The sequence below is a fragment of the Pteronotus mesoamericanus genome, unplaced genomic scaffold (assembly GCF_021234165.1).
Source record: "Pteronotus mesoamericanus isolate MK-2021 breed Mesoamerican mustached bat unplaced genomic scaffold, CSHL_Meso_final scaffold_125, whole genome shotgun sequence".
Taxonomy (NCBI): Eukaryota; Metazoa; Chordata; class Mammalia; order Chiroptera; family Mormoopidae; genus Pteronotus; species Pteronotus mesoamericanus.
Genome location: NW_026555304.1, coordinates 4,119,591 through 4,146,170, shown reverse-complemented (window position 1 = coordinate 4,146,170; position 26,580 = coordinate 4,119,591). Strand labels below are relative to the sequence as shown.

Below are 26,580 nucleotides of genomic sequence, written 5' to 3'. Positions count from 1 at the left end.
TAAAAAGATCACAAGGAGATTAATAACTACAGCATTTAAAATCATAGTGAAAATTGCAAAACATTTGGAACTGAAGGTCAAAGAAAATGCTATATAATAAAACCTTTGGGCTGCAGCTAAACCCATTCAGAGGGAATTTTGTAGCCTGAAGTCTGTATTACAAAAGAATGGCTGGAAATTAGTAACTGCTCATCTCAACAAACTTTCTAGAACAAAAAATGTAAGATGGAATAAAATAATAAAGACATTAATGAAACACACAATAAAGAATACCATCAAAGCAAAAAAGAATTCTTCGAAAAGTCTAATAAAATTTATAAACCCCTCAAGAAACAGAAAGTGTGCACATATTCAGAAATCACCAATATCAGGAATGAAAAATACATCAGTGCAAATCTTGCTAATGGTGAAGATACTATGAATTTTAATGCCAATTAATTTGAAAACAAATAAATTTAGAAGTGTACTAATTGCTAGAAAAGTAGAGCTTAACAGAAAGGAAGAGAAGCTCTACATGGTACTTAAACTATAAAAGAAATTGAATCCATAACAGAAACCTTACCCTCAAGGGATGGTAAAAACAGTAAAATGTCACTCACAGCATGCAGATAGGAGGTACACAAGAGTTCCCTGTGGATTTTTCAACTCTTCTGTGTGTTTGAAATTTTTCAAAATAAAAGGCCACAGAGGATCCTTCCCACACTCAAAAAAGAACCATCAGCCGAGACAGTCCCATCAGTGAATTTTGCTAAACACTTCACAAAGAAATAACACAATCTTGCACAAACTCCCCCAGAATACTGAAAAAGAGGGAATACTCCTTCAAGTAGGTTTGAAGTCAGCAAAGTCCTCACACAGGAACACATCACATGACAAAATCTAAGACAGCTGGTCCTGGCTTCTGCCCACCTGGTCCAGGCACATCTAAGCCCAACAAGGGGTGGCCCTGGGTGCAGTGTGCAGAGCCCACCTACATCTTCAGCCCAAAGGTCACAGCGAGGACGGGTGGAGCTGGGCCTGTGACAATGAGGCTGCACCCACCAGATCTGGGACAGCCCCACCTAGATGCCACCTGAAGCCCAGCTGAGAGCTGCTGCTCTGCTGTTACTTGGGGTCACAGCCCCACTCCCACCCTGTCCCCTTGACCCAGCCACACCCCACTTACAGCCTGCACCTCGCCAGAGGTCAGGGGCCAGCCAGCCACCGCCTCCATGTCATGCAGCTTCTGTGTCTGCTTCAGCTGGTTGAGCGATGGCTTCAGCTGCGAAGCCCCCACTGTCTTGTTGGTCCATTCGTCCACCAGCTTGTGCAGGTCATCCGTGAAAGTGCCCTTCTTGTTGTTGCTGTTGTTCACCTGAGCCTGGACATGCAGGGCAGGTGGAGGGCCTGGCTCGGGGCCTGGGACCAGGCTGCTGGTGGAGGACCCTGGGGAGGCACACACAGGCCAGGGTTGGTGACACCATCCGCCAGTAACAGGGGCCGGCTGCAGTCATTCATACAATGGTCCCGCATAGGCTAGGCAACATCTTGCTTCAGGAGATGGTCTGCATTTGGGAACCATGTGCCAGTTTTAGACATGGTGAAGCATTTCCACAGGCCACAGGGGGACTGGGATATGTCACCCATCTCATCAGCCAGGCCAGGGAATAGGACCCCAGCTGCTGACAGCCTTACTCCACATTCACTCTGTGCATAAGTGCCTTGATCCTGCCAGACCCCAAAGTGAGAGAGCTCTGGAGACTCCTGGCAAACTGGGGGCAAACCATTCAGGCCTCTGAACTCTTAGCTCTAACCTTAGGACTCAGAGAGGATGCTTTTGGCACATAGCAGCTGCTGTTGTACTTCTAGCAAAGGGAAAATACCTGGGATAGGCTAGGTCATTGGCATTCCTGTGAATTTACATGGCCTGGTGGTTTCAAATTTAAGACACAGAAATTGTACCTCTCCTCAACAGAGCACTGGGGCAGGTACTAATAAAGGGCACAAACCTAGAGCCTTCCATCCATAATGGGCCTGCAATCTGGGCACCAGCAGAGGGGTGGTTGGAGGAGGGGAGGCCAGGGCTGCCGGGGAGGCCTGGGCCATGTGCTCCAGGAGAGGGAGGCAAAGTCACTTGCCACTTCACTCAAAGATTTGTTTTAAATGACCAAATCAGGACTTTACTTTTTTAAAAAAATTGTGTCCCTTCCCTTCCTCCTACACATAATTTCTGGTTGGCAATTCTGAATAAGACGCTTTTTAAAAGTTCTGCATTTAAAATTAAAAAAATAACCTAATGACCATCTCTTCAAACAAGCCATTGCAAAATGTAGTCTACTTTAGTGGCTAGCAACAAAAAGCACAGACACAAACAGTTAGACATTAGTAAAGAGATTCTACACACACAGAGCTACATCTACATGAACATTTCAGCCAGGAAAGAAGAAAGGAAAAAAAAAGGCACGAGATGAGAGCAGTGGGTGGCCCAGGTAGCCTGATACCCATTTTGTCCCAGGAACTCTCCTTTCACTCATCTTTAGCACTTCAAAGAAATACTCATTCCTACAATTTTGGAAAAGGAGCCAATTAACAAACGAGAATGTGTGCATGTTCCAGTGCAGAACAGCCTATTAGATGTGAACTGGCGAGAATACACAAAGTCTAAGAGCCATGGAGATGCAATGGGGCACCACAGATGGCTGTCCCGCCAGGTGGAGGTAGAGCAGTGTCCATGGAGGGTGGGCACAGAGCAGGTCCACGCCTGCTTGTCCTCCAGCTCCATGGTTCCAGGCCCAGCCATGGAAACCCTGATGCGAACTAGCCACAATAAAGCTCATGCAATGGAGAGCGGACAAGGGATGAAAAAAACCCCGATAATTACGACTGCTGTGCTCTTTGCCTAGACAGAGACGCTTCAAGGCAGACCCTGCAAGGGAGAAAGAAACGACACAAGACCACAGAATTAGGCAGGACAGTACACACGGGGTCAAGCCACCACACTTTAAGCAAAAGTAATCAGTGCAAGGAGTAGCAAAGGCCAGCAGTTCAGAGAAAAAAGACCAGCTTCCTGGGCTCACTGGGTGTCCCTGAATCAGTGTGCAGTTCACACGCGCTTCGCCGAAGGGCGGAGGTGCAGGGCCAAGCCCCAAGCTTCAGATAGAAGAGTGTGTATCTCTGGAAACATATTCAAAAAAAAAAAAAAAAAGAAGAAGAAGAAGAAAACAAAACAAACCAAAAAAAGGCAAGGCACACCACTTGGCTTTTTAACTTAGGGCTTTCAGGCCCTTTTTCCACTGATTAAGGCAGGAATCCCCGCTAATGTCAGCCAGGAGAGCACTTGCTCACTAGAGCCTGGCCACAAGGCCCATGGGAGGTTTTCCAAGTGCAAAAAAGGTACATTGTTTTGCAGGTTTGAGGCCAATCCTGGGTCTCACATAGCTGCCCTGACCAGGCCAGCAGTGGGCATTAAAGAAATACAGGGAGTCGTACAGAAAGGTGGGAGGCAGAGCTGACCCTGATTCTCTGCTACACTTGGCAGCCTTACCTGGTGTTCCCTATTCACCAGAGCAGGGCAAGGCCTCCTTGCCATGGGACCACCACTAAGGGCTGCTGGACCCTGTGATCCACAGAGCCTGTCTGTGCTGACAGACATGCTGACGTTAGTGTCTGGCATGCCTCAACAGTTGGCCCAGCTGGAAAGCAGATGAGCTGGCCAGGAAGGACTGCTGCATCCAGCTTATCCGGCCTTCCAGAGAGTCAGGCAGGCAGAGATGGGACAGGCAAGGATGGCTCAGGCATCCCCAAGGTCACTCAGCAAGGCTGCACTAATGTAGAGGGTCTTTCTGTGTTCCCGCCTATGCCCCTCACCAGGAGCAGGACGTCCTGTACACAACCATGCTGCTCCCTGGAGGGCGTTGACAGCAGCAGCACCAGTCCCAACACTCTAGCCATGGAAGACAAACCGCTGCCTCCTGTGTTTGAGGACAGAGGGCAGAGGTCAACCAGGCAATGTAGCACACAGCTGTGTACACTGGACTCAAATTCAGTTGTTTTTATTTTAGTTCATCCTATGTATTCTGAGGCTGACTTGAGGAAAGGCCGGTGATGTCCTGCTGGGATCTTTAATGTGCAAATAGAAAGGAAAGAGACAGGCAGAAGCAGTCCAGCCCAACTGAATCTTGGTCGGAGTGTTGAAAGGCCTTTGTTGGTCTGTGTTCCAGATGGAGCCCTATTGGGAACATAGGGTCCTTTGGGAACTGCATGGGGCAGGTAGGAGGGTCCCAGCTTGGTGACTGTGGGGCACCAGGGAATGCACATTTCCCTGTTGGGTTTGGGTGGTGGTAGCCTTAGCTTCTGGACCACAGCAGGCTCCTACTGATGACCGAGGACATGGGACTAAATACCCAGATGGGCCCCACAGCCTAATAGCAGCAGGTTCTTTCAAAAGGCTGCTCTTGGTCTGCCATGCTAGACCTCTAAGTTCAGGGCTGATTCCCATCAGCCTGTGGGAGGACCATCCATATCCAGATGCCTGCTCAAAACCACCAGAGGGAGCCAGGGCCTCAGACAGACCTCACTGGGAACAGAGGGTCGGTGCCATGGCCACCAGAACACTGTGCTTGGAGCTGGAAAGCCACACCAGTCCATGGAGGCCTCCATGCCCATGCCCAAGGTGACCAGAGCACTAACAGCTTCTGGCCCTCCCAGCTGAACTGTAAACACAAGTCAAACAGATTCAGAGCCCTAAACACTGAAATCATGCTGTTTGGCTGCATGCAGAACTACAGCAGAGTAGCCACCATGGGGTTGGTGACCAGCCTCGCTCCAGCAGAGCCCTGCCCGCTTCAGCCTTTCCACAGTATCTGTGTCCTGGCCTGGAGCCTGCACTTTATGCTCTCCAAACATACGGCATTGGACAGACAAGCCACACCCTGCCATGTTTTCCTTATACCACACTGGGGTATAGAACCCCTGGTTCCTGCCCATAAAACTATCAGGCAGTAAAGCAAAGGTGCCAGGACCCACAGAGAACTCACAGGAGGTCCACATGGGGTCCACACAGGGCATGATGGTTTAAACCAGCCCCACCCCTGGTTTCCCATGAAAAGTGGAGGTCTCCCCTGAAGGACTTTGTGGTTGGCCAAGGCCCTGGGAAAAGAAGAGCCAGCTTCCATGCCTCAGAGCTACTCAGGGAAGTGTCCACGTGGGGCAAGAAGACTCTTCCTCTTAGACTGCAAAAGGGAAGCACTCAGGGATGACCTGGCGCCCTGCCCTTGTGCAGCACATGTCTGTAGGAGTGTTCTTGAAAGCAACCAGCCTTCTGCCCTCACAGCCAGACTGGGGGTCTCAGGCAGCACTCAAGACCGCAGTGAGGCAAGGCCCCATGCCACTTGCCCCCACATTCACTCTGGCACAGGAACAAAGGCTGTTCCTAGCATGGACAACCCCCACCCTCGGAACGCTGGCTGGCTGCCAGCAGAATGCCTCACATTTGAGGGTGTCTGATGGGGACAGATTGCTTTAAAAATGGCCCAGACCCTATAGCCATCCCCACATTTGCCATTTATCTTGGTGTTCAAATACTGACAAGGCACATGGAAGTGCAGGGCCATAGTCTCACTGCAGACCAGCCAGGGTCCCCAACCCCTGTGACAAGAGGCACATCTCTGACAGGTCGGGCTTATCCCAACAGTGGCAGTAGGCACTTGGTTCTGGCACAGAGAAGAAAATGGATGGAGAGCACCAGAGTGTTGCTCAGTGTCTATGTACTGGGCCACCAACTTCTAAAGCTATGAAAAGTGCCAAAACTTGTCCCTGAAGCAGGAACTGGGAAGTGGGTGCCTATCAGCTCTGCCCTAGGGTGACTTCACCCTGAGTGTCACTGCCTGGGTTGCACAGGCCTCGAAGCATAGGGCCCAGCCCCTTAGACTGCTCTCAAACTTGGCCTGGGTGGCCTAAGCTGTGGCAGAGGATGCATGTGAGATTTTCCTCCCTGGGTACCCTCCCCTGCCCCTGGGTCCTCTCCCAAACCCACTCCAGTGGGTCCCCACAGGGACAGAAGGAAGGAGAGAACACACACCCCAGTCAAGGGTGGGGCCTGGGGGAGCTACACAGTGGCAGCAGGGGTCCCAGAGACAAACATGCTGCAGCATGAACACCAGGCATGTTGTCAAAGACACAGGAGGAAAACACAAGGGCTCCGTGTGTAGAGAGGTCCTGGAGGATATGGGCCCTGCCTCGGTCAGGAGGAGCCAGAGGCAGGGGAAGGATGAGTCTGACAACAACTTCAGACCAACAGGACACCAGGATACAATCACTTCTGCAACCTAAGCCAAGCTGGAGGGGTCCTGTAGGATAGGCAGCAGCCTCTGAGACTGTATCCAGGGTCTGCCCTGCTTCGGGGTCCAGCCTTCCCCTGGGGCCTGCCCGCCAAACAGCAGGCCTGATCCAATGCCCACCCCAAAGAGGTGCTGAGGCTATGACCTCCCATGTTCTAAGTCTCAGGCCTGGCTTCCTCTCCCACATGGGGTTACCTCCTGGCCCTCCTGAGGCTGTAGGAGCTCATTTCTGATCTCTCTCATATTCTGAGTTTCAGAGAAGCTGGGACTTCCTGTACTTCCAAACTTTATGCAGATTTCACTTTGCCAGAGCCTCATCTCCTGTTCCTTTCAGGATAGGGAACAGAAAACCTTTCTCAATTTTATCTTCAGCTTGGGCTGGGCCAGCTACCCTGTACCTCAAGCTCCAGCTTTCTTCTCCCCTTGTGGCCAATCGTTCAGCCCTCCCAGACCAGCTCTGAACTTCCCTCCAGTCTCTCACCCAGGAAGCAATACACAGTGGCTCTAGGAGGAGCCCAGAGGGCTGGCGAGGTGGATACCAGGACCAAAGGGGTGGTGGTGTCCTGGCTTCTCTGGCCCCATTAGTAGAGGAGCAGGGAAGCTCAAGTCTTCACAACCCCCAGGCCTCATTGCCATGGGCAAGAGGGCCCAGAGCAGGCCAAGCACTTTCCTCTCCAGCAACCTCAAGCATGTGGGAGCCACATCATGGCCTGAAAAGACTGGGAACTCAACCAAGACATGCCTAAATATAGCTGGGCTATGCAAACAGCAATATCCTCATATTCACAACATCAGAGGAAACAAGGACTACCAGGCCAGTACGAGCCACTACCTAAAATCAACTTGCCTGGGCCAGGCCCCACCTTTTGCCACCAAGCTGTGCTTTACACATTCCTTTCCTCTGGGCCAGGACAGAAGCAAAACCTAACCTCTTTGTCCCTGCAATGGCATAAATTTTACTCTTATGTTGGAACAATAAGTAATAGTGAAGAAAAAGAAAACCCTTAAAAACAAGCAGGACCAAGTACATATAAAGGGAAAGTGGTGATGACCTGAAAGGCACACATGGTACTGCTTACTCACAGGTATTTTACTCCAAGTGCCCTGGGAAAACCACCACCTGTTCTAATGTGCTTCCCACATATGGCCAATGACCCTCCCAGCAGGGACACTGTTGCCCATCTGAGCATGAGAGACACACGTGGATCCAGATGTTCTCACACCATAGCCTCCAGGGCAACAGCCATGTACATATGGGCAGAAGGGGAACACCAAGTGAACAGGGAGCTGGCATGCACTCAGGGCTCCCCTCTTCCCATGCCCCCCAATCCAACTCAGCACCTAACTGGCAGCCCAGTGACCCACAAGCTGAACCAGGCTTCTGTCAGTGGGTGAGGGTCACGGGGCAGTCCCTGGGCATGTTCTACCTGATCTCGGGCTTCCAACCTGGCCTGCCCACCCAGGGAGGATGCCGTGGGCCCCCTGAAGGGGCTAGATGTTTACTGTGGAAGTGGCCTCAGGTTCCAACAAGCACAATGTATCTTTATTGTACAAGCCAAAAACCACATGCCCCAAATCAGCATGTCCAATCCAACTGGTAAAAAGCTTAATTTTTCTGTTAAAAAAAAAAACAAAAACCTGAAAAGCCCACAGCTTTTTATTCATTTGCCAATCCATCTGAGGGATAAAAACAATTTTGGATGGCCCCGAGCAGGTAGGCCGTTCCTGGACATGAGTCCTGGGTACTAGGAGGGCATTCCAGGGACGCTGAGGACAACTGGGACTGAGGTTTGGTTTCACAGGGTTTTGTGGACCTGCATAATTGACTTCATCTCTAAGGTCCTTGAGATGAGAGGGAAACACACCAAGTGCAGGAGCTAGAGAGAAAACGAGGAGGGGCCGGGCCCAGATGCGGAGCATGGTGGTAGGCTGGGAGTCACCTCTCCCAGAGCTGGAAGATTCTGAGATGAGCAGAGTGGAGAGAAGGGCTGGGGAGTCCTAGCTGGAGCATGTTCTCAGCATTCCCACATGCAGGGAGGGGACGGTAGGTGGATAATACTGGATGTTGTGATACAGCCCTTGTACAGAAGTTACACCCTCCAGTGACCTTCTAGCACTGTCTCAGCTCACTACATGCATGTCTTCAAAATCCAGACACATGTGAAACACATCATGCATGTAGAGAAGGCCCAGGTTGTCTTTTTGTTGTTGCTGGAACAGGGGACAGTAGATGTGTACATTTGCCTTAATTAGAACTGAAATAAACGTATGCTCAACATTTAAAAAACAAAAACAAAACAAGTGATGAAAGAGAGTACAGCGCCTTGGGGGTCTGGAGGTGGAGCTAAGGCTGGGAGTGGGGGTGTGGGCAGGGCACTGAGTCTCTGAATGGGTAGGCTGCTACACATGCTTTTGGTGCCCAGGCAGGAGCAGAGAGCATGCACTGGTGTGCTTTCTGGGGCCAGACAGGTGGGTGTGGACGGGGCTCCGTTTTCCATATTAAATGAGTTCAGTGGGGGGGGGGGGGGGAGGCATCCTACAAAAAGTGTGGAAGGTAATGAAGACAGAAAGAGGGTGGGGAGAAACCAAGGGCCAGGTGGTGATAAAATACAGAAGAACAAATACAGACAGATGGACACAGACACGGGTCCACTGAGGAATCGAGCGCGAGGTTTGCTACTAGACTTATGGGTCACTCTCTCAGACGTTGGGTGGCAAACCGTCCAGCCTGCAAATGAATATAGAGGGAAGAGAACAGAGAGACAGGCATCAAGTACAGTCTCTGGGCTTCCTCCTACACCACCAGCCACATCAGCCTCAGTCACTTAGCATCCACGGCTGCACCTAGCCCAGCCCAGAGGACCACAGCCACGGACCACATAATGGAAAGGAGGAAGCATTGGAGCGGAAGAGAAGCGGACCCCAGGAAGGCGTGCGGGGCGGGGGGGTGGAGTGGAGGGGGAATCAGACGTGGCAGCCATCACCACATCTCTGGACAGAGATGGCGCGGGTGAAGCACCTCATCGCACAGCTGCTGTGTCCACGGCAATTCCTCCTCAAGGCCAAACTCCCAGATCAAGAGTTGTGCCCTGGTTCCCCCAGCAGCCCTTCTGGACCCGTGTTTAGTGGGGAATGGAGCAGGGCAGAGTGGGCAGTGCCTGGGACCTGGCACTGACCACACAGCAGATGCCACGTCTGACCTCTCAGTGGTCCTGGTGCCTTTCCCAGGTCACTCTAACCAAGCACACCTCCCTCTGAGCCACTTACTACAAGACTCTGATGGCTGGGCCATCCATCTTTCCATTCAAAGGCTACCTCCATATGTCTTTAAGAAGCTGTTGGCAGCCTTGGCCACAGCTCATGTCCCCTCTATACCACACAACTAAGCCCTACTTGACTAGCACATGCTCAGAGATGGGCAAGCTGAGAATCACCTGGGCCATGTGCTCCGCCTCCGTCACTGGCTAAGCCGGAGCAGATGTCTGCAGACAAGGAGGCCCGAACAGAGCAAGGCTGCTGGGTCTGAACTGCCTTTCCACACGGGTCTGAAGCTGCTGCGGGCCCCGCCCCGGCTTTGGTGGGGTCCTTAGCAGGAGGGGCTCTGTTGCAGTCTGACAAATGACCTGGGTGAGGAGAAGGGGGTACAGGCACTATAAGGTGCCGCAGGACAGACCAGCCAGTGCAGGGTGCATCTGTCCTCCCTGCTCTTTGCTGGGTGACCTTGGAGAAGCTGAGTCCCTGTAGGAAATGGGCATGTGGCCAGGTTACCCATGTGGGAGTGGTGGGAAGATTAAAGAAAGTGACCACGGTCTCCACCAGTTAATACTGTGTTGGGCTTGACTTGTACAAATGCAGTGAAAGGACTGTGGTACACCAGGAGATGCATCTGAGCTCAAAGGGGACCTGCAAACTTCCTCCTCACTCTAATTTGTCTCCCGCTAGCATTAGGAATTGGCAGAGAATTTGTGTACTTCCTGCAATTCATGGACCTATGCCCTGCAGGTTATATACAACACTGAGGGTTTGTGGTCAGCTCACCACCAACTTCCCGCCTGGCGCACCTGAGGCTTCGACTCACTGGGTCTCCGCCCCAGACTGTGGTCACCGGGGCCCATGTGCACCCTCGGTGCCCAGGGTTTGTGGTTAAGGGCTGGGGTCCTCACCACGTTTCTCCTCCCCAAAGGCAGCTAACTGTTCAACCCCCACTGTCAGCAGGTGACATAAGTCTGAGAGACTGCGCCAGAGGGAACAGCACCGTCCCAGGCAGCAACCTGCAGCAGGGAGTAGGTGGGAAAGGGCAGCCCCCAGCTCTGGAGACCCTGGGCCTCCTCCTCCCTCACATACTACAGCTCACAGGTGGCTGAGTGCTCTGAGCAGACCTGCCCACTCACAGTCCTTTCCTCTTGCCACAGCATGGGGGCAGAAGCCCTAGCCCACCACAGCCCATGGTAGCTTCCCCACTCCCATGAAAGAGTCATGAAGCACTCTTCCAGGTCTGGGTGCCTATCTTCCATCCGCCCAGCTACCAGCCCAGCCTCCTCCGAAGGGGAACCAGGAGCACACAGGGCTGACCTGTACTGGAGGCCACAACCTTGAGTTGCTGTACCAGCGGGTTCAGCAACCTCCCAGCCTTCAGCTTGCTCCTGCTGGTCTTTCTCCGGCGGCCGGCAGGGGGCGCTGTATGAAAAAGCCCCAGGTTGGGGGGCAGGGTCTTGCCCAGGCGGCGGTACAGGGCTTCGATCTCTTGCTTCTGCTGGCTCTGCAGCTCTGAAATCTCCTTCAGGTGTCTGCAGGAGGGGAAAGATGGGAAGAGTTAGGTAAGCCTCCTGAGAGCCCAAGACAAACATGAAGGTGGGACGAGCAGCCCACAGACCAGCCTTAGGCAGATGAGGTCGCTCAGAGGGGTCTCAGGGGCATTTATTTAAACATCTTTCGGTCTACATCTAAACCAAGTGGGCATCACTGGGTGCCCTGGAATCAGCACCCAGTATCAAAGAACTGCAGACGGCCAGCCTAGGGAGGCTTGTTTCCCATCCAGGCTCATAATACTGCTGTGTTCTAGGAGCTTTTTGGGGGAGAGGTGGTGGTAAGAACAATTTCACACATTTATGCTCGCAATACAAACCCTGCACATAAACACAGGTGAAAAGAAAAATAATCAGTGCTCAGAATTTGGAGGCTTGTTGGATTCATCAGGTCTTAGTTCCTCCACACAACAGAAGAGAGCACCAGAGGAGTCTCAGATGAGGGAATGCCAGAAGGTGAGGCGAGACACATGTGGTCAGTCGGAGGCCCAAGGCTCCAGCTCCTCCCTGCCACGGGGCTCCCAGCTCAGGCAATACCACCCATGGGGCACAGAGCTTAACTGACAGGCCATGCAGGTGGGAAGCCTCCATTAAGACCCAGGTAGAAGCACTGCCTGCAGGCAAGAGCAGTTTCTAGGACAAGCCAGAGAAGAGTCCCTGCTAACCTTCCTCAGGAGTCAGTGGCCGAGCCCCTGGCTACTTTCCTTGTCCACCTTCCTGCCCTCCTGCAACTCGGGCGGTACTGGCCCAGACACCATCCCCTCAGCCGTACCTCATGGGTCCCAGCCACCCTAGCCAGGGGGCTCAGCCCCTCAGCCTCACTCCAGGCCCATCTCCTTTGTGTGCGGCTGTGAAATAGATATTTTTCATGGTTGGACAGGAGAAGCCAAGTTCCAATTTTTCCTCTTATGCCTTTAACACCTGCCAGGTTTGTTTTAGAAAAACAATTCCCTAAACAGCAAACTGCTGTTACATCAGATTAGCTTCTCACAGTGTGTGATGTTTCTGGTGAAAGCTCCCTGGAGTGGAGGGAGGGATGCCTGGTCAGATGGGGAGCATTTGACTTAGGACTTGGGGGAGACCCTCACTCTGAAACTCCTGCCCAAAGCCCACCCTTTCCTCCCTTCCACACAACCATAGGGGCTGCAGCAGGCCTCTCAAATTATGGGGAGCCTGGGGGCTCTAAAAACTGCAAATGCTGGGAGGGCAGGCACCTGTGCCCCCACACAGTGCCAGGGGCTCTGACACAAGGCTATCTTCTATCTGGCAGCCACTGATCCCTTCAATTCAGATCCAAACCCCACCCCCTCCTAAATGGCTCCCCATTTCTATAGGGGTACATTGCTGTCCCATCAAGCCAGAGAGCCAGGACTTAATAGCCTCTATTTCCCCATTTCTCAGGCTTCTGGAATCCTTTTCTTTGCGGAGTTTCTTCCTCTCTCCCTTCTCATTCCTGTAGCCCACCCCTTCACCTCCAGGCCCCACCCTCTCCCCAGGCTGCAGGACCCCTCACCTCTAGGCCCTGCCCCCTCAGAATGCACAGCAGCTTCTGCCTGATTTTCTTTTTTATAATTTTTTAAAGATTTTATTTATTTAGAGAGAGGGGAAGGAAGGGAGAAAGAGAGGGAGAGAAATACCGATGTGAGGGAGAAACATCAATCAGTTACCTCTCATATGTGCCCAGATCAGGGACCAAACCCACAACATGGGCACGTACCCTGGCCAGTATCGAACTGGCACCAACCAACTGAACCACACCAGCCAGGACTCTTCTCCCTGATTTTCTTGCACTGAGACCCATCCCCAATTTTCTACAGCTCCCCTTACAGCGTGAGGGTGGCTCCCTCTGGGCTCTCCTTTTCCCGTTTTGTTTCTGCTGACCAAGGGCTTCCAGGGTGACACCCTCAAGAGACCACAGATAAGCCCCCTTCCCCATGCCTCCTTGGACACCACATCCCTAGATGGAACCTGGCGCCTCAATGGCTGCTCCATGTCCAGCCTTCAGCTGTCACAGCACACCACAGGAGGGAGCTACAGGTATCAGGTGCCCCAGAGCTGGTCCTGACCACCCACAGCTGGAATAAAGGGGCGGGGGCAAGGGGACCTGTGGGCAGTGCCTGGCAAGTTCTCCCACCCCCTCCCAGCAGGCACAGCCCCACCCCACCCATCCACAGGGAGGAATAGGAGAGAGGAGGCTACTCCTGCTCAGAGTGGGCAGTGTCAAGGTCCACTCTAAGAGCTCTCTGCCCACAGTCATTCCTTCTCCAGGACACCAGCCTCTCCCCACCTCAATAACTACACTGTGGCCTCTCCCGCCCAGGAGACTGCAGGGTGCAGCTGCATCTCAGGGACCTTGACCACTTGCAGAGTGTGAGGAGGGCCTGGGTCTGAGCAGCACCAGGGTTATCCTGTTACGGGCCACAGGAGGAGGGCACAGCCACAGGAAGTGGAGAGGCACAGCACCAAGACTAGGGACCAGGCTAACAAGCAGCAGTAACAACCACCATTGCCCTGTCACCTGGATTTCAGCTGCCCACTGCACCCTAACACCGTGGCCTGGAGCCCCACACCATGAGGCCACACATCCCACAGGACCTACTTCTCTCGCAGACTCTGCAGCTCCTTCCTGATGTCGGCATCCTCAATCTCTGAGTCATTATCACTGCTTATGTAGGATGACTGGGAGTGGAAGGAGGTCACACTGATGGTGGGGACCTTCACACCCATCCTGCTGGGTGTCTCGGGGCCTGGAGAGCCAGCCCTTGAGGACCTGTGCAGAAAGGCCGTGGCCTTCTTCACAAAGTCACTAGCCACACTGCCACCGCTGCCAGGCAGGGAGCCATGCTTCAGCACAGGGCGTCTCCTGCGTGGGCACTCATCCCCAGAGTCACTGGACACAGGCTCACCAGGACCGACCTCAATGGAGGAAGCCGTTTGCACACGTCGCAGGGCCAGCTTCACGTCAGGGCTGTGGGGCCCCTCCTCCAGGTACACGTCAGGCGGGGCTGAGTACCGCAGGCTGTGGGGGGAGGCCAAGGTCCACTCATCCTGAGTGCTGACTACGGAGAACCGGCCCACAGTTTTGGCTGGTGAACTGCCATCCTGATGCCCTGGCTGTTTCCGAGGGGACCCTGAGGCCAGAGTGCTGTGAGTCTGGGGGTGGCTGGCCTGGCTGCCCTCGGTCAACATCCTGGGGCAACGCTGCATGGGCTTGGCCACGGTTTCCCTGGGGACCCCGCCGCTCTGGTCTGTGAGCTCCAGATGTGCAGGGATGGCAGAAGCAGGGGCATCCTTGGGAAACAGAGGAAAGGAAAAGATTCCACGCAAACACCAGCAGAGAGCAAACTCCACCAACCAGCTGAGCATCTCAGCGTCTCATTGCAGAAAACTACCTACCTGAGGGACACTGGGTGCTGCAGATGAACCTGAGACTAACCGTCCTTCATCGGACCCCAGTATGTTGCTCAAAGATGTTGCTGCTGTAGGAACATTAAAATCATTACCTGGGATGGTGCAGAGGACAAAGGCAGGAATGGCTCAAGGCCAGCTAAATCATGGTGGGAGGGCAGCAAATGGGCGGGAAAGGGAGCCACAGTGAGAAACTGACCTAACCTCCAGCCTCCTAAGCTCACAAGAGATGCCCTAGCATCTGGGGAAGGAAGAAGGCATCAGCCCACTACCACTCAGGTACCTGCAGGTACATGCTCCAGACCCTCGGGCATAGCCAGGCTCTCTATACACCTGATAGTGTTACCCTATCTTAACTTCCATCTCTATCACCTGATGGCATCACTCTCTCTCGCTGACATGTTCTGATGATAAATGAGTTTCATAAGGTCCTAGAAGGAGATCAATAGGGCTAATTCCTACCCCTGCCGCTTTTGTCTAAGGAAAGTCCATGTCATCCAAGTCTGTCTCAGTTTCCCTGTCTACAGAATGGAAACAACAGAGCATGTTTCTCACCTGCTTTCTCAGACCTGTGAAAAGTGAACGATAGAGCAGGAGCTGATGTGCGGGAGACTAGCCTGAGCTGAGACCCACACATGACAGAAGAAAGACATGGCAGGTCAGAGCTGTGTGGCAGCCCAAGCAGGACAGACATGCTAGAGTGGGGTGATGACAGGAGCTGACAGAGCCTTCAGCCAGGCTAAGGGGAAGGGGCTGTCATCCATTTCCACAGACAGTGGACTTTCTCTTCTTGGCAAGTGAACACACACTGAAGCATCATGACAGGCTCTGCCATGTTTGGTTCCCACCCAAGATGCCGAGGGATAAAGGCTGGGGATGTAAAGTGCTCTGAAGCAAGGAAGGCTGGGGCACCTCGTGAACATTGGGAACAGGGCCGGTGGACCTGGGGCTCATCACCTGTCACTGGTGAGGATGCAGCCTGCTCCAACGCCACCTCTAGCCCAAGGACCAGTTCTGACTTGTCCAACTGGAGGAAGAAACAGAAAAGAGCAAGCCAGCAGCCTCACTTACTGACATCTCTGCAGCTGAATGCAAATCTTCTCCTCCCATCCCAAGCCTGGGCTCTCCCCAGCCCACGGCTGGAGCAGAGCCCCACCCCAGGCGCTCCACACACACCACTCGGCCCCAGCCAAGTCCTGACCCTCCACCCACACACCCCACGTCCCCAAACAGGCCACTTGTTGCAAAACACACTGACAGGTCAGGCTCAGAGGTGAATCTCGAAGAGCAGGATGGCCAGGCTGGGATGCGGCAGCTCCGCATTACCAGACTCGAGTTGGCCCCTATCTCTGTCCAGACCCCTGACCCAGGACAGCACTGGGCAAGGCCAGTACTCACCACAAGCTGGGAAGGCAGGGCCAGGTCCCCCCTGGAAGCCTCTGTATAGGGCCGATCACCTCTTGGGGGCTCCAGGATGAAGTCTCGGTCACTCATCTCCACCGGCGTCCCGGCTGAGGCCGAGGAGGTGGGCACATGCTCCTGATAGAGCAGATTTCGGAGCTTCTCATCAAGGCTCTTGATGGTGCTGTCCACAAAGCCCACTCTGGGAGGCGGCCCTTCCCCATCCGACTCCAATGGTTGGGGGAGGGTGGTGGGCCCTAGCGGGGGGCTTGGGAGCTGGGGGGTAGCCAGGCTCACGGCCCCCACTGCATTAGAGAGTGGAGGTAGGGACTGGCCCAGGGCAGACTGAGGGGTCCCACTAGAGGCACTGGACACAGGGATTTGAGCTGGCAGGGACTCCACCTGGATGCTGGCCTCTCTGGCTGAGGCAGGCTCCGCGAGACCTGTGGGGTAATGAGGGACCTCTGGAGGAGAGGTACAAAGCCCTCGGGGCATGTCCAGGAGCCTTGCAGCAAGTTGGACATCATCATGAGTCTCTGCCAGTGGCTGGGGGGTCTCACACTCACTGGCCATCCCCTGAGAGGTCACTGGGCCCCCTGCCTGCATGGCTGCCCCCCTTGCTGGTTCTGGCTTGGGGCTGGCAGCTGGTGCAGCCATATCCTGGGGCACAGCATTCACAGGAAGGGAAGATGGCACTAAAGGGGCCAGTGTGCCCCCAGGGGTGTCCTCGGAGCCTGCTTGGTTCAGAAGATGCAGACCAGCTGGGACGCCAGGTTTTTCCTTCAAGGACAACTGGTCTTTACATGGTGCTGCATCTGAAAGAAATGGAAAAATGCCTCTGTACTGGCCTTCTCTCGTACTACTGACCTGGTCTTTCACTGGCCAAAAACATGCCCTCCATGGGGTGGCAGCGTCCCCCATGCTGGTCTCTTCTTTTCTCTGATGTACCACCTTCAAAATAGGGAAAGTTTTAACAAACATAGTCCTTGGAAAGAATTATAATTTGGCCTAATACAATAAATTTTATAGCAAAGACTTCTTAGAATAAGATCATCTTATTCTGTCCAAATTTTTAATAAAAACTAGTAATGTTAAAAGGAATATCGCCTTTTATATAGCACCAATATAGAATTACACTGAGAAATCAGAATAATCATTCAGCTCCAAGCACCTTACTACATGGCATGAATTATGTACTTATTTCCATTTAAAGAGTGCTTAATGTTGGAACAAATAATAGAAGATGCATACATTAAGTTGGTACTTACTCAAACAAGTAAAAATTTGCTTTGGATAACCTTGTTTTGAAATGAATGGCATTTTCTTCAAATGAAAAAATAAAGCTTTTATGCGACCACCATGACACCTACTTAAATATCTACAAAAACACTCTCTTAAACTTGGCTGTAAAATGGAATCACCTGGAAGGCACAGGAGGATGATGGTGGGTCCTCCCATCCAAAAATTCAGATTTCACCATGTGAGGAAGGACCCAGGCTTCTTCAATCCTGTTTCTTTTCTTTCTTTTTATTATTTTTTTCTCCCTTTCCCCTCTCCCTCCCTTCTTGCTTCTCTCCTCCCCCCTCCTCATTTACATCTTACCCCCACATTGCACTATCTGGGGACCTCCAGAAAGATATTGAAAATAAGTGGGGATGACGTGTATCCTTATAAAGGTCTCCACTTCAAAGAGAAAGCATTCAACATCACCAATTAAGAATATTTGCTATTGTTTTTTAAATAAAAATCCTTTGTCATATTAAGCAAACTCACTTTTATACCTATGTTCCTATTATTTAGTCATTAATGGACGCACACAGGGAAGACAATGTGAAGACACACAGGGAGAACCCCATGTGACCACACAGGCAGAGACTGGGGTGATGCATGTACAAGCCAAAGAACGCCTAGGATTGCCAACACCAGAAACTAAGAGAAAGGCACAGAACAGGTCCTCCCCTAGGACCTTCACGGGGAGCATGGCATTGTTAACACCTTGATTCAGTCTTCCTGCTTCTGTAACTATGAGAAAATACATTTCTGTTGTTTTAAGTCACCCAGTTTGAGCTACCTTGTTATGGCAACCCTGGGAAGATAATATACAGACTCCATAATTATGAGAATATTGGCTCAGAAAAAAAAATCAACTCAAGTAAAAATTAAATGCAGTGTACATTTCTATGATGCTAGATCTGTATATTGTACTGTGTGCCCACCACCCAAAGTTAAATCATCTCCCATCACCATGTTACGCAACCCCCACCCCTTACCCTCTTCTCTCTGGCAACCACCACATCGCTGTCTCTGTCCATGAGTTTCAGTTTTATATACCACATGAGTGGAATAATATGATTTTTAGCTTTTTCTAACTTACTTCACTTAGCCTAATATTGTCAAGGTCCATTCATGTCGTCAAAAATGGTAGTACTTCATCTTTTCTTATGGCTGTGTATATGTACCGCATCTTCTTTAACCAATTACTTATCAAAGGACCCTTTGGTTGTTTCCATGTCTCGGCCACCATGAATAATGAACACAGGGGTGCATATACCTTTCCGAATACATGTTTTTTTGAGTTTTGGGGGTAGATACCCAGGAGAGGATTTTCTGGGTCATATCGTAATTCTATTCTTAATTTTTTGATGAAATGCCAGACTGTTTTCCACAGTAGCTATACCAGACTACATTCCCACCAGCAGTGAATGAAGGTTCCCTTTTCTCCACAACCTCTCCAACGCTTGTTATCACTTGTCTTCTTAATGGCCATTTTAACTGGTATGAAGTGTTATCTCACGGCAGTTTTGATTGGCATCTCTCTAACAGCTAGTGAACTTGGACATGTTTTCATATATCTGTTGACTCTTTTCTATGTCTTCTTGGGAGAGGTGTCTCTTCAGGTCCTCTGCCCATTTTTCAAATTGGATTATTTGTTTGGTGTTAAGTTTTATGAGTTCTTTATATATTTTGGAAATTAAACCTTTTTCAGACCTGTTGTTTGTAAATATCATCTTCCATTTTGTCAACTGTCTGTTTTGTTGTTGGTTTCTTTTGCTGTGGTTTTTTTTTTTTAGTTCAATATAGTCCAATCTGCCTATTTTTCAAATAATCAAATAGATTATTTGTTGATTTTTGCAATGGAGTTGTGTGAGGTCCTTGCATACTTTAGATATTAACCTCTTATTGGATATATGATTTGCAAATATATTCTTCCATCCCTTAGCATACCTTTTCATTCAGTTGGTGGTTTCTTCTGCTGTGCAGAAGCTTTTAATTTGATGTAGTCCCTCTTAAAATTCTTTTGTTGCTTGCGCTTTTAGTATCAGATGCAAAAAAAAAAAAAAAATCATTGCTGCAACTAATATCAAAGAGCTTTTCCCATTTTCTTCTGAGAATTTTATGGTATCAGGTTTTATGTTTAAGTTTTCTATCCATTTGGGGTTGCTTTTTCTTAATGGTGTGCGATAGGGATCCACTTTAATTTTTCTACATGTGGCTATCCAGTTTTCCCAGAACCATTTATTGAAGTGGCTATCTTTCCCCAATTGTGTACGCTGACACCCTTGTCACAGATTAATTGATAATATGTGTATGGGCTCTTTCTTATGTTCTATTAGTCTAAGTGTCCCCTTTTATGTCAGTACCATGCTGTTTTGATTACTATGGCTTTGCAATATAGTTCCAAATTAAGAAATGAGATGCCTCCAGCTTTGTTCTTTCTCAAGGCTGCTTTGACTATTTGGGTTTTTTTGTGATTCCATATGAATTTTATGAGTGTTTTCCCTATTTCTGTGAAAAATGCCATTGGAATTGCACTGAATCTGTAGATGGTTTTGCTTAGTATAGACGTTTTAACAATATTAATTCTTCCAACCCAAGAACACAGTACATCTTTCCATTTATTTTAGTCTTTTTCACCAATGTCTCACATTTTTCAGTGTACAGGCCTCATCTCCATAATGAAATCTATCCCTAAGTAGGTTATTGTTTTTGATGCTACTGTAATAAATGGGGTAGCTTTTTTCATTTATCTGATAGTCATTGTTAGTGTACAAAATCAATTTTTCCATGTTAATTTTGTATCATGTAACTTCACAGAGTTCATATATTAGTTCTAACAGTTTTTAGTAAAGTCTTTAAAGTTCTGTATATGGTTGTATAATCTGCAAAAAGACATTTTCATTTTTCCTTTCTGATTTTAATGCCTTCTATTTCTTTTTCTTGCCTAAGTGCTCTAACTAAGACTTCCAGTACAGTATTGAACAGAAGTGGTAATAGTGGGCATCCTTGTCTTGTTCTTTTTTTTTTTAATGTAAATCTATAATAATTTTTTTCCTTTTCATTGAATTTATTGGGATGACACTGGTTAACAAAATTATATAGGTTTCAGGTGCACAATTCTACAACACATCGTTTGTACACTGTGTTGTGTATTCACTACCCCACGTAAGTCTCCATCCAACACCACTTATCTCCCCTCCACTGACCCCATCCCCATTAATCACCACACTGTTGTCCATGTCAACGAGTTTTCTTCTTTTTGCTTAATCCCTCCACCCAGCCCACACCCCTGTGAGCTGTCAGTCTGTTCTCTATCTATGAGTCTGTCACTATTTTGCTTGTTAGTTCATTTTGTTCATGAGATTCCACATATGAGTGAAATCATATGGTACTTGTCTTTCTCAAACTGGCGTATTTCACTTAGCATAATGCTCTCCAGGCCCATCAATGCTGTTACAAAGGGTAAGAGATCCTTCTTTCTTATGGCCAAGTAGTATTCCATTGTGTGAATGTTCTTAATCTAAGAGGGAAAAGCTTTGAGCTTTTCACCACTGAGTATGATGTTAGCTGTGGGTCCGTCATATATGGGCTTCGTTATGTCCAGGTTCATTTCTTTTATACCTTATTTGTTGAGAGTTTTTAACATGAAAGGATGTTGAATTTTTTTAAGTGCTTTTCCTGTATCTACTGAGTGATTATGATATTAACCTCCATTCTGTTAATGTGGTATATCATATTTGTTGATTTGGTTATATTCAACCATCCTTGCATCTCAAGAATAAATCCCATGGTCACAGGGTATGACTGTTTTAATATAATGTTGAATTCATATTGCTAGTATTTTGTTGAGAATTTCTGCATCTATATTCATCAAGGATAGAGGCCTATAATTTTTTTCTTTTTTGTTTTTAATTTTCCTTTTATTGATTCTAGAAAAAGGACAAGGGAGAGAGGAAGAGAAGGAGAAAAACATCAATATGAGAGAGAAACATCAACTGGCTGCTTCTCATGCACACCCAAACTGGGAACCAAACCCACAACCCAGGCATGTACCCTGACCAGGAATTGAACTTGCAGCCTTTTGGTCTGCAAAACAATGCCCAACCAAGCCACACCAGCCAGGGCATTTCTTTTTTCTTGTGGTGTCCTTGTCTGGCTTTGTTATCAGGGTAATGGTGGACTTGTAAAATGAGTTTGGAAGTGTTCCCTCGTTTCAAATTTTTTGCAAGAGTTGAGAAGAATTAGTATTAATTCTCCTTTAAATGTTTAGTAGAATTCACCAGTGAAGTCACATAGCCCTGACTTTCCATTGTTAGGAAATTACTGATTACTGATTTAATCTCCTTACTATTTATAGCTCCATTCAGATTTTCTATCTGTTCATAATTCAGTCTTGAAAGGTTGTATGCTTTCAGGAATTTATACATTTCTTCCTAGGTTATCCAAAATGTAGGAATATAATTATTCACAGTAATTTCTTACAATTCTTTGTATTACTGTGGTATCAGGTGTAATGTCTCCTCTTTCAAGTCTCATCTCATTTATGAGGCCTTTCTCCCAATCTAATTAGGAGATTTGTCAATTTTGTTTAACTTTTCAGTAAACTAGCTCTTAGTTTCATTGATCTTATCCATTGTTTTATAATCTCTATTTCATTTATTTTTTGGTCCAATCTTTTTTTCTTTCTTCTGCTAACACTGAGCTCAGTTCTTCTTTTACTTCTTGAGGTGTGAAGTTAGGTTGTTTATTTGAGATCTTTCTTGTTTCTTAATGTAGTATAAACCTTCCTCTCAAAACTGCTTTTGCTGCATCCCATCGGTTTCAGTGTGTTCTATTTCCATTTTCACTTGTCTCAAGATATATCTTTACTTTCCTTTTGATTTCTTTTTTGACCCATTGGCTATTCCTAAGTGTGTTGTTTAATTTCCACATATTAGGTCCATTGTTCTATACATTATTCAGGTCCAATATTTCCTTGTTTATTTTCTGTCTGAATGATCTATCCATTGTTGAAAGTAAGGTATTTAAATCCCTGACTATTAGTGGATTCCTGTTTATTTCTGCCTGCAAATCTGTTATCATTTGCTTAATATATTTCAGTGCTCTGATGTTGGGTGCATATATATTTACAATTGCCATATCCTCTTGGTGAATTGATTCATCATTATATAATGACCTTCTTTGTCTCCTGATATAGATTTTGACTTAAAGTCTATTTTTGTATGATATAAGTATAGCTACTCCAGGTCTTTTGGTTTACATCAGCTGGGAATATATTTTTCCATACTTCATTTTCATATGTGTGTCATTAAAGTTGAAGTGAATCCCTTGTAGAGAGTATATAATTTTGTCTTATGTTTTTAATTCACTCAACCACTATATTTTTTTTTCCATTGGATAACTTAATCCATTTACATTTAATGTAATTACTGAACAGTAAGAACTTACTACTGCCATTTTGTTATTTTCTGGCTGAACTGCTGCTCCTTTACTCCTTTCTTTCTCTCTTGCTTAGCTGCCCTTTGTGATCTGTTTTTTACATAGTCCTATGCATTCTTTTCCTCTTTATATTTTGTGAACCTATTACAGATATTTGCTCTGTGATTACCATGAGGCTTATATTAAAAATATAGTTATGAGTCTATTTTAAGTTGTTAACTTTGATCACATTCAATTTACATCTTTTTATTGTGTATCCATTAAAAAGTACTGTATTATTCTTTTTCATCTTTTTATTGTTTAATTACAGTCATCCCCATTTTCCCCTATTACTCTCCCCTGCCCTACCCACCCTCATCTCCTACATTCAATCTTCCTCCAACTCCTGCTGTCTTTGTCCATGGGTCCTGTAATACATGTTCCTTGAGTTGACTGTTCTCCTTCTTTCCCCCATTATCATTATCCCCCCTCCCCTCTGGTAACTCAGTTTGTTCTTTATTTCCATGTCTCTGTATTATTATTTTTAGTGATATTTAAATCTTTTCACCAGATTTAAGTAATTTACACACAACCATTATAATATTATTCTGAATGGCTATATATTTACTTTTACCAGTGATTTTTATACTTTCATGTGTTTTCATGTTACCAATTGGTGTCTTTTCACTTCAGCTTAAAGAACTCCCTTCAGCATTTATTGTAAGGCAAGTATATAGTGGTTAGGAACTGCTTCAGCTTTTGTTGGTCTGGGAAAGTTTTACTCCTCCATTTCTGTAGAACAGCTTTGTCAGTTAAAATATCCTTGGATGTCAGTTTTACTCTTTCAGCACTTTGATTATATTATTTCCACTCTCTGCTGGCCTGCAAGATTTCTGCTGAAAAATCTGCTAAAAGCCTTTTGAGCATTCCCTAGTAAAAAAAAAAAAAAAAATAAGTGAGTTTTTCTTTCTTCTCCTGTTTTCAAAATTCTCTTTGTCTTTGATTTTTGATAGTTTTATTATAATGTGTCTTGATAAAGTACCTTTGGGTTGAACATATATAGGGAACAATGAGATTCATATACCTAGATAAACATATCTCCTCCTAGATTTGGAAACTTCTTAAATAAGCTTTCTACCCTTTCTCTCTGTCTTCTCCTTCTAGTGCTCCCATGATATAAATATTACTTGCGTAGTGGTGCCCCATAATTCACACAGGCATCCTTCACATTTTTTTTTCATTCTTTTCTCTTTTTTCTCCTATGACAGAATAATTTGAAGTGACCAGTCCTCAAGCTCACAGGTTCTTTCTTCTGCTTGATCAAGTCTGATGTAGATGTTCTCTATTCCCCTTCCCCTTTTTTTCCCCCTTTCATTCAGTGTATCTTCAGGTCCAGAATTCATTTGTTCCTTATTATTTGTATTGGGTTGGCCAAAAAATCCATACAAAAAAGGACAGTTTTCATTTTCACCAATCACTTTATTGATTTGGATATACTGAATATGTCGACTATCTCCCAGGTGGTATAATGTTGATTGTTCCCAGTTAATGTCTGGATTTGACAACTATCAGCTTCAACTGGTCTACCTGACCTTGGAAGCATCATCCAGAGAGAAATCTCCAGCATAAAACTTCACAGACCACTTTTGACATGTTCAATCAGTCACAGCACCGTCTTCATACACTGTACAAATCTTTTCTTGTATTTCAGTTGCATTTTTACCTTTCTTGAAATAATAAATCACAATATGCCAAAAATGTGGCTAATTTTCTTCTATCTTCAATATTAAAATGGCTATGCAAAAATTCACCAATTTTTATTTATTTTTATACTATAGCTTATTTTTTCTTTATATCACTTATTTTTTAATTTATAAATCATATTTATTCTATTACAGTTGTCTCAATTTTTACCCCTTTTCCCCCCCTCCACCCATCCCACCCCAACCCCCGACTCCCACAGTCAATTCCCACTGTGTTGTCCATGTCCATGGGTCATTCATACATGTTCTTTGTCTAGCCCCTTCCTCTTTTTTCCACCATTGTCCTCTTTCCCCATCCCCTCTGGTCACTTTCAGTCTGCTCCATGTTTCTGTGCCTCTGGTTTATTTTGTTCGTTAGTTTATTTTGTTGAATAAAGTCCACTTAGAGGTGAGATCATATGGTATTTGTTTTTCATCAACTGGCTTATTTCACTTAGCTTAATATTCTCCAGTTCCATCCATGTTGTCGCACAAGGTAGGAGTTCCGTCTCTCTCTCTTTCTTTCTTAAGTGCAGATTGATTTTATTTATTTTTTCAAATGTCAAAGTTAATTATAAGATATGTAAAAAATGTTAAACCATTATAAAGTCTCAGCAATTATACCAACATGACACCAGCACAGAAATAATCAAGTAGATCAATGAAATATAATGAGCATTCTAGAGAAAAATGTATGTGTCTGTCTAACAATATAATATATGATTAAGTTGATATTTCAAATCAATGGGTAAAATAAGGCTTATTCAACAAATAAGGTGCATGGACCACTATTACTTGAAATAAAACAAATATAGAGCCCTATTTCACACAGTATACAAGAAAGATTCAGATGAGTTAGAAATCAAAAAAAATTCACCAATTTTGATAAGTTTTTTTTTAAATGCACACTGATATAACCACTGTCACAATACAATTGAACAAAATTGCTTAGAATGAAGTTAAAGACAACAAAGCACTACTAGAGCCATCGTACAGAAAAAAAAAAATGAAATTTTAGGCCAACCTAATATATCTTTTTGGAACTTCTCATTTTCTTCATATACTATTTTTCCTAATTTTGTTGAATTGTCTACAAGTACTCTCTTGAAGCCACCAAACTTCCTTAAAGCAATTATTTTGAATTCTTTGGCAATCCATGAGTCTTCAATTCTTTGGGCATCACTTACTGAAAAATTATTGCTTTTTGGTCGCATCATGTTTCCTTGCTTTTTAATGTTTCTTGTAGCCTTGTGTTGATATCTGTGCATTTGATGGCGCAGTCATCCCTTCTAGTCATTCAAGAGTGGTTTTTTTAGGAAAAAAATCTTCACTTGCAAGTGGATACAGAAGCACCAGCTGAATGTGGTGTGGTGTTCCCAGCGACAGGGAGGCCCAGCAGTGTAGTCTCTGTGCAGTTCCATCAGCTGGGATCAGGACTGGCAAAGACTGCAGGTGTCCTCAACCACAAGTGGCTAAAGCAGCTGTGGGGGATGGTGGGATCTTCAATGTTGAAGACTGCTTGTCAACTCCCAATCTCTCTTTTCTCCAATGGGGATGCTGTGGCTGAGGGGAAACCTCTTGGCACTGGGTTCAGCTGTGGGCACTCTAGTGGTAGTGGTAGCACTGGTGTCCGGTGTGCAGGCACCCATGGTGCAGATATAGAGCAGAGATCTAAACTTTATACTATAGTATAAAGTGCAGGTGCTCACAGAGTGATAGTGACTCCAAATTCTGGGGCTGTGGCTAGCCTCCAGCAGCAGTGGCTCCAGTGCCTGAGGCACAGGAGTGTAGAGCTGCCATGGAGCTGGGTAGAGTATGGAGCATGGGTACACCCAAAGCAGCCAGAGTTCTGGGGAATAGATGGTATGCACAGGGTTGGGGAAGGCAGCTGACAGTCCTAGTCCCAGCATGGCACAACAGCATCTCCTTTGGGGATAAGGTGCAATAGCATCTCCAATCTGGAGGGTTGATGGTAGCAATGGCTGTCACTCACCTTGATGGCAAAAGCTGTCTATGTCTTCTGCAAAGTAGGCCACTGGGCTCTGTGCCAATTAACACTGCAGGGTCTCCTGCTGTGAATGCTGTGAGGAGCCCATGGCTATTATGGGGATTGTACAGGGCCTGAGCAGCAGACGATGATGGGTCCTCTAAGAGCACACCAGTAGGAACCATGATGACACCTGCCATGCAACTAATTACAGATACCTGCCA

The 26,580-nt window shown here is 47.3% G+C and overlaps 1 protein-coding gene across 7 annotated transcripts in view; it reads right to left on the bottom strand.

The window, feature by feature from the left end:
• Positions 1-26,580, bottom strand: part of WNK2 (WNK lysine deficient protein kinase 2) — a 126,849-nt gene that overhangs the window by 29,170 nt on the left and 71,099 nt on the right. For 3 of the 7 annotated variants that reach the window (XM_054588023.1, XM_054588025.1, XM_054588026.1), the window contains exons 20-28: positions 15,929-16,746; positions 15,488-15,557; positions 14,519-14,601; positions 13,722-14,413; positions 10,890-11,104; positions 9,752-9,940; positions 8,947-9,045; positions 2,861-2,905; positions 1,166-1,425 (exon numbers count right to left, since the gene is read on the bottom strand). In XM_054588023.1, coding sequence (XP_054443998.1) covers positions 1,166-1,425; positions 2,861-2,905; positions 8,947-9,045; positions 9,752-9,940; positions 10,890-11,104; positions 13,722-14,413; positions 14,519-14,601; positions 15,488-15,557; positions 15,929-16,746 — 2,471 coding nt within the window. The remainder of the gene's footprint in view (positions 1-1,165; positions 1,426-2,860; positions 2,906-8,946; positions 9,046-9,751; positions 9,941-10,889; positions 11,105-13,721; positions 14,414-14,518; positions 14,602-15,487; positions 15,558-15,928; positions 16,747-26,580) is intronic. The other 4 variants (XM_054588028.1, XM_054588029.1, XM_054588024.1 and 1 more) reach the window with 3 other exon arrangements.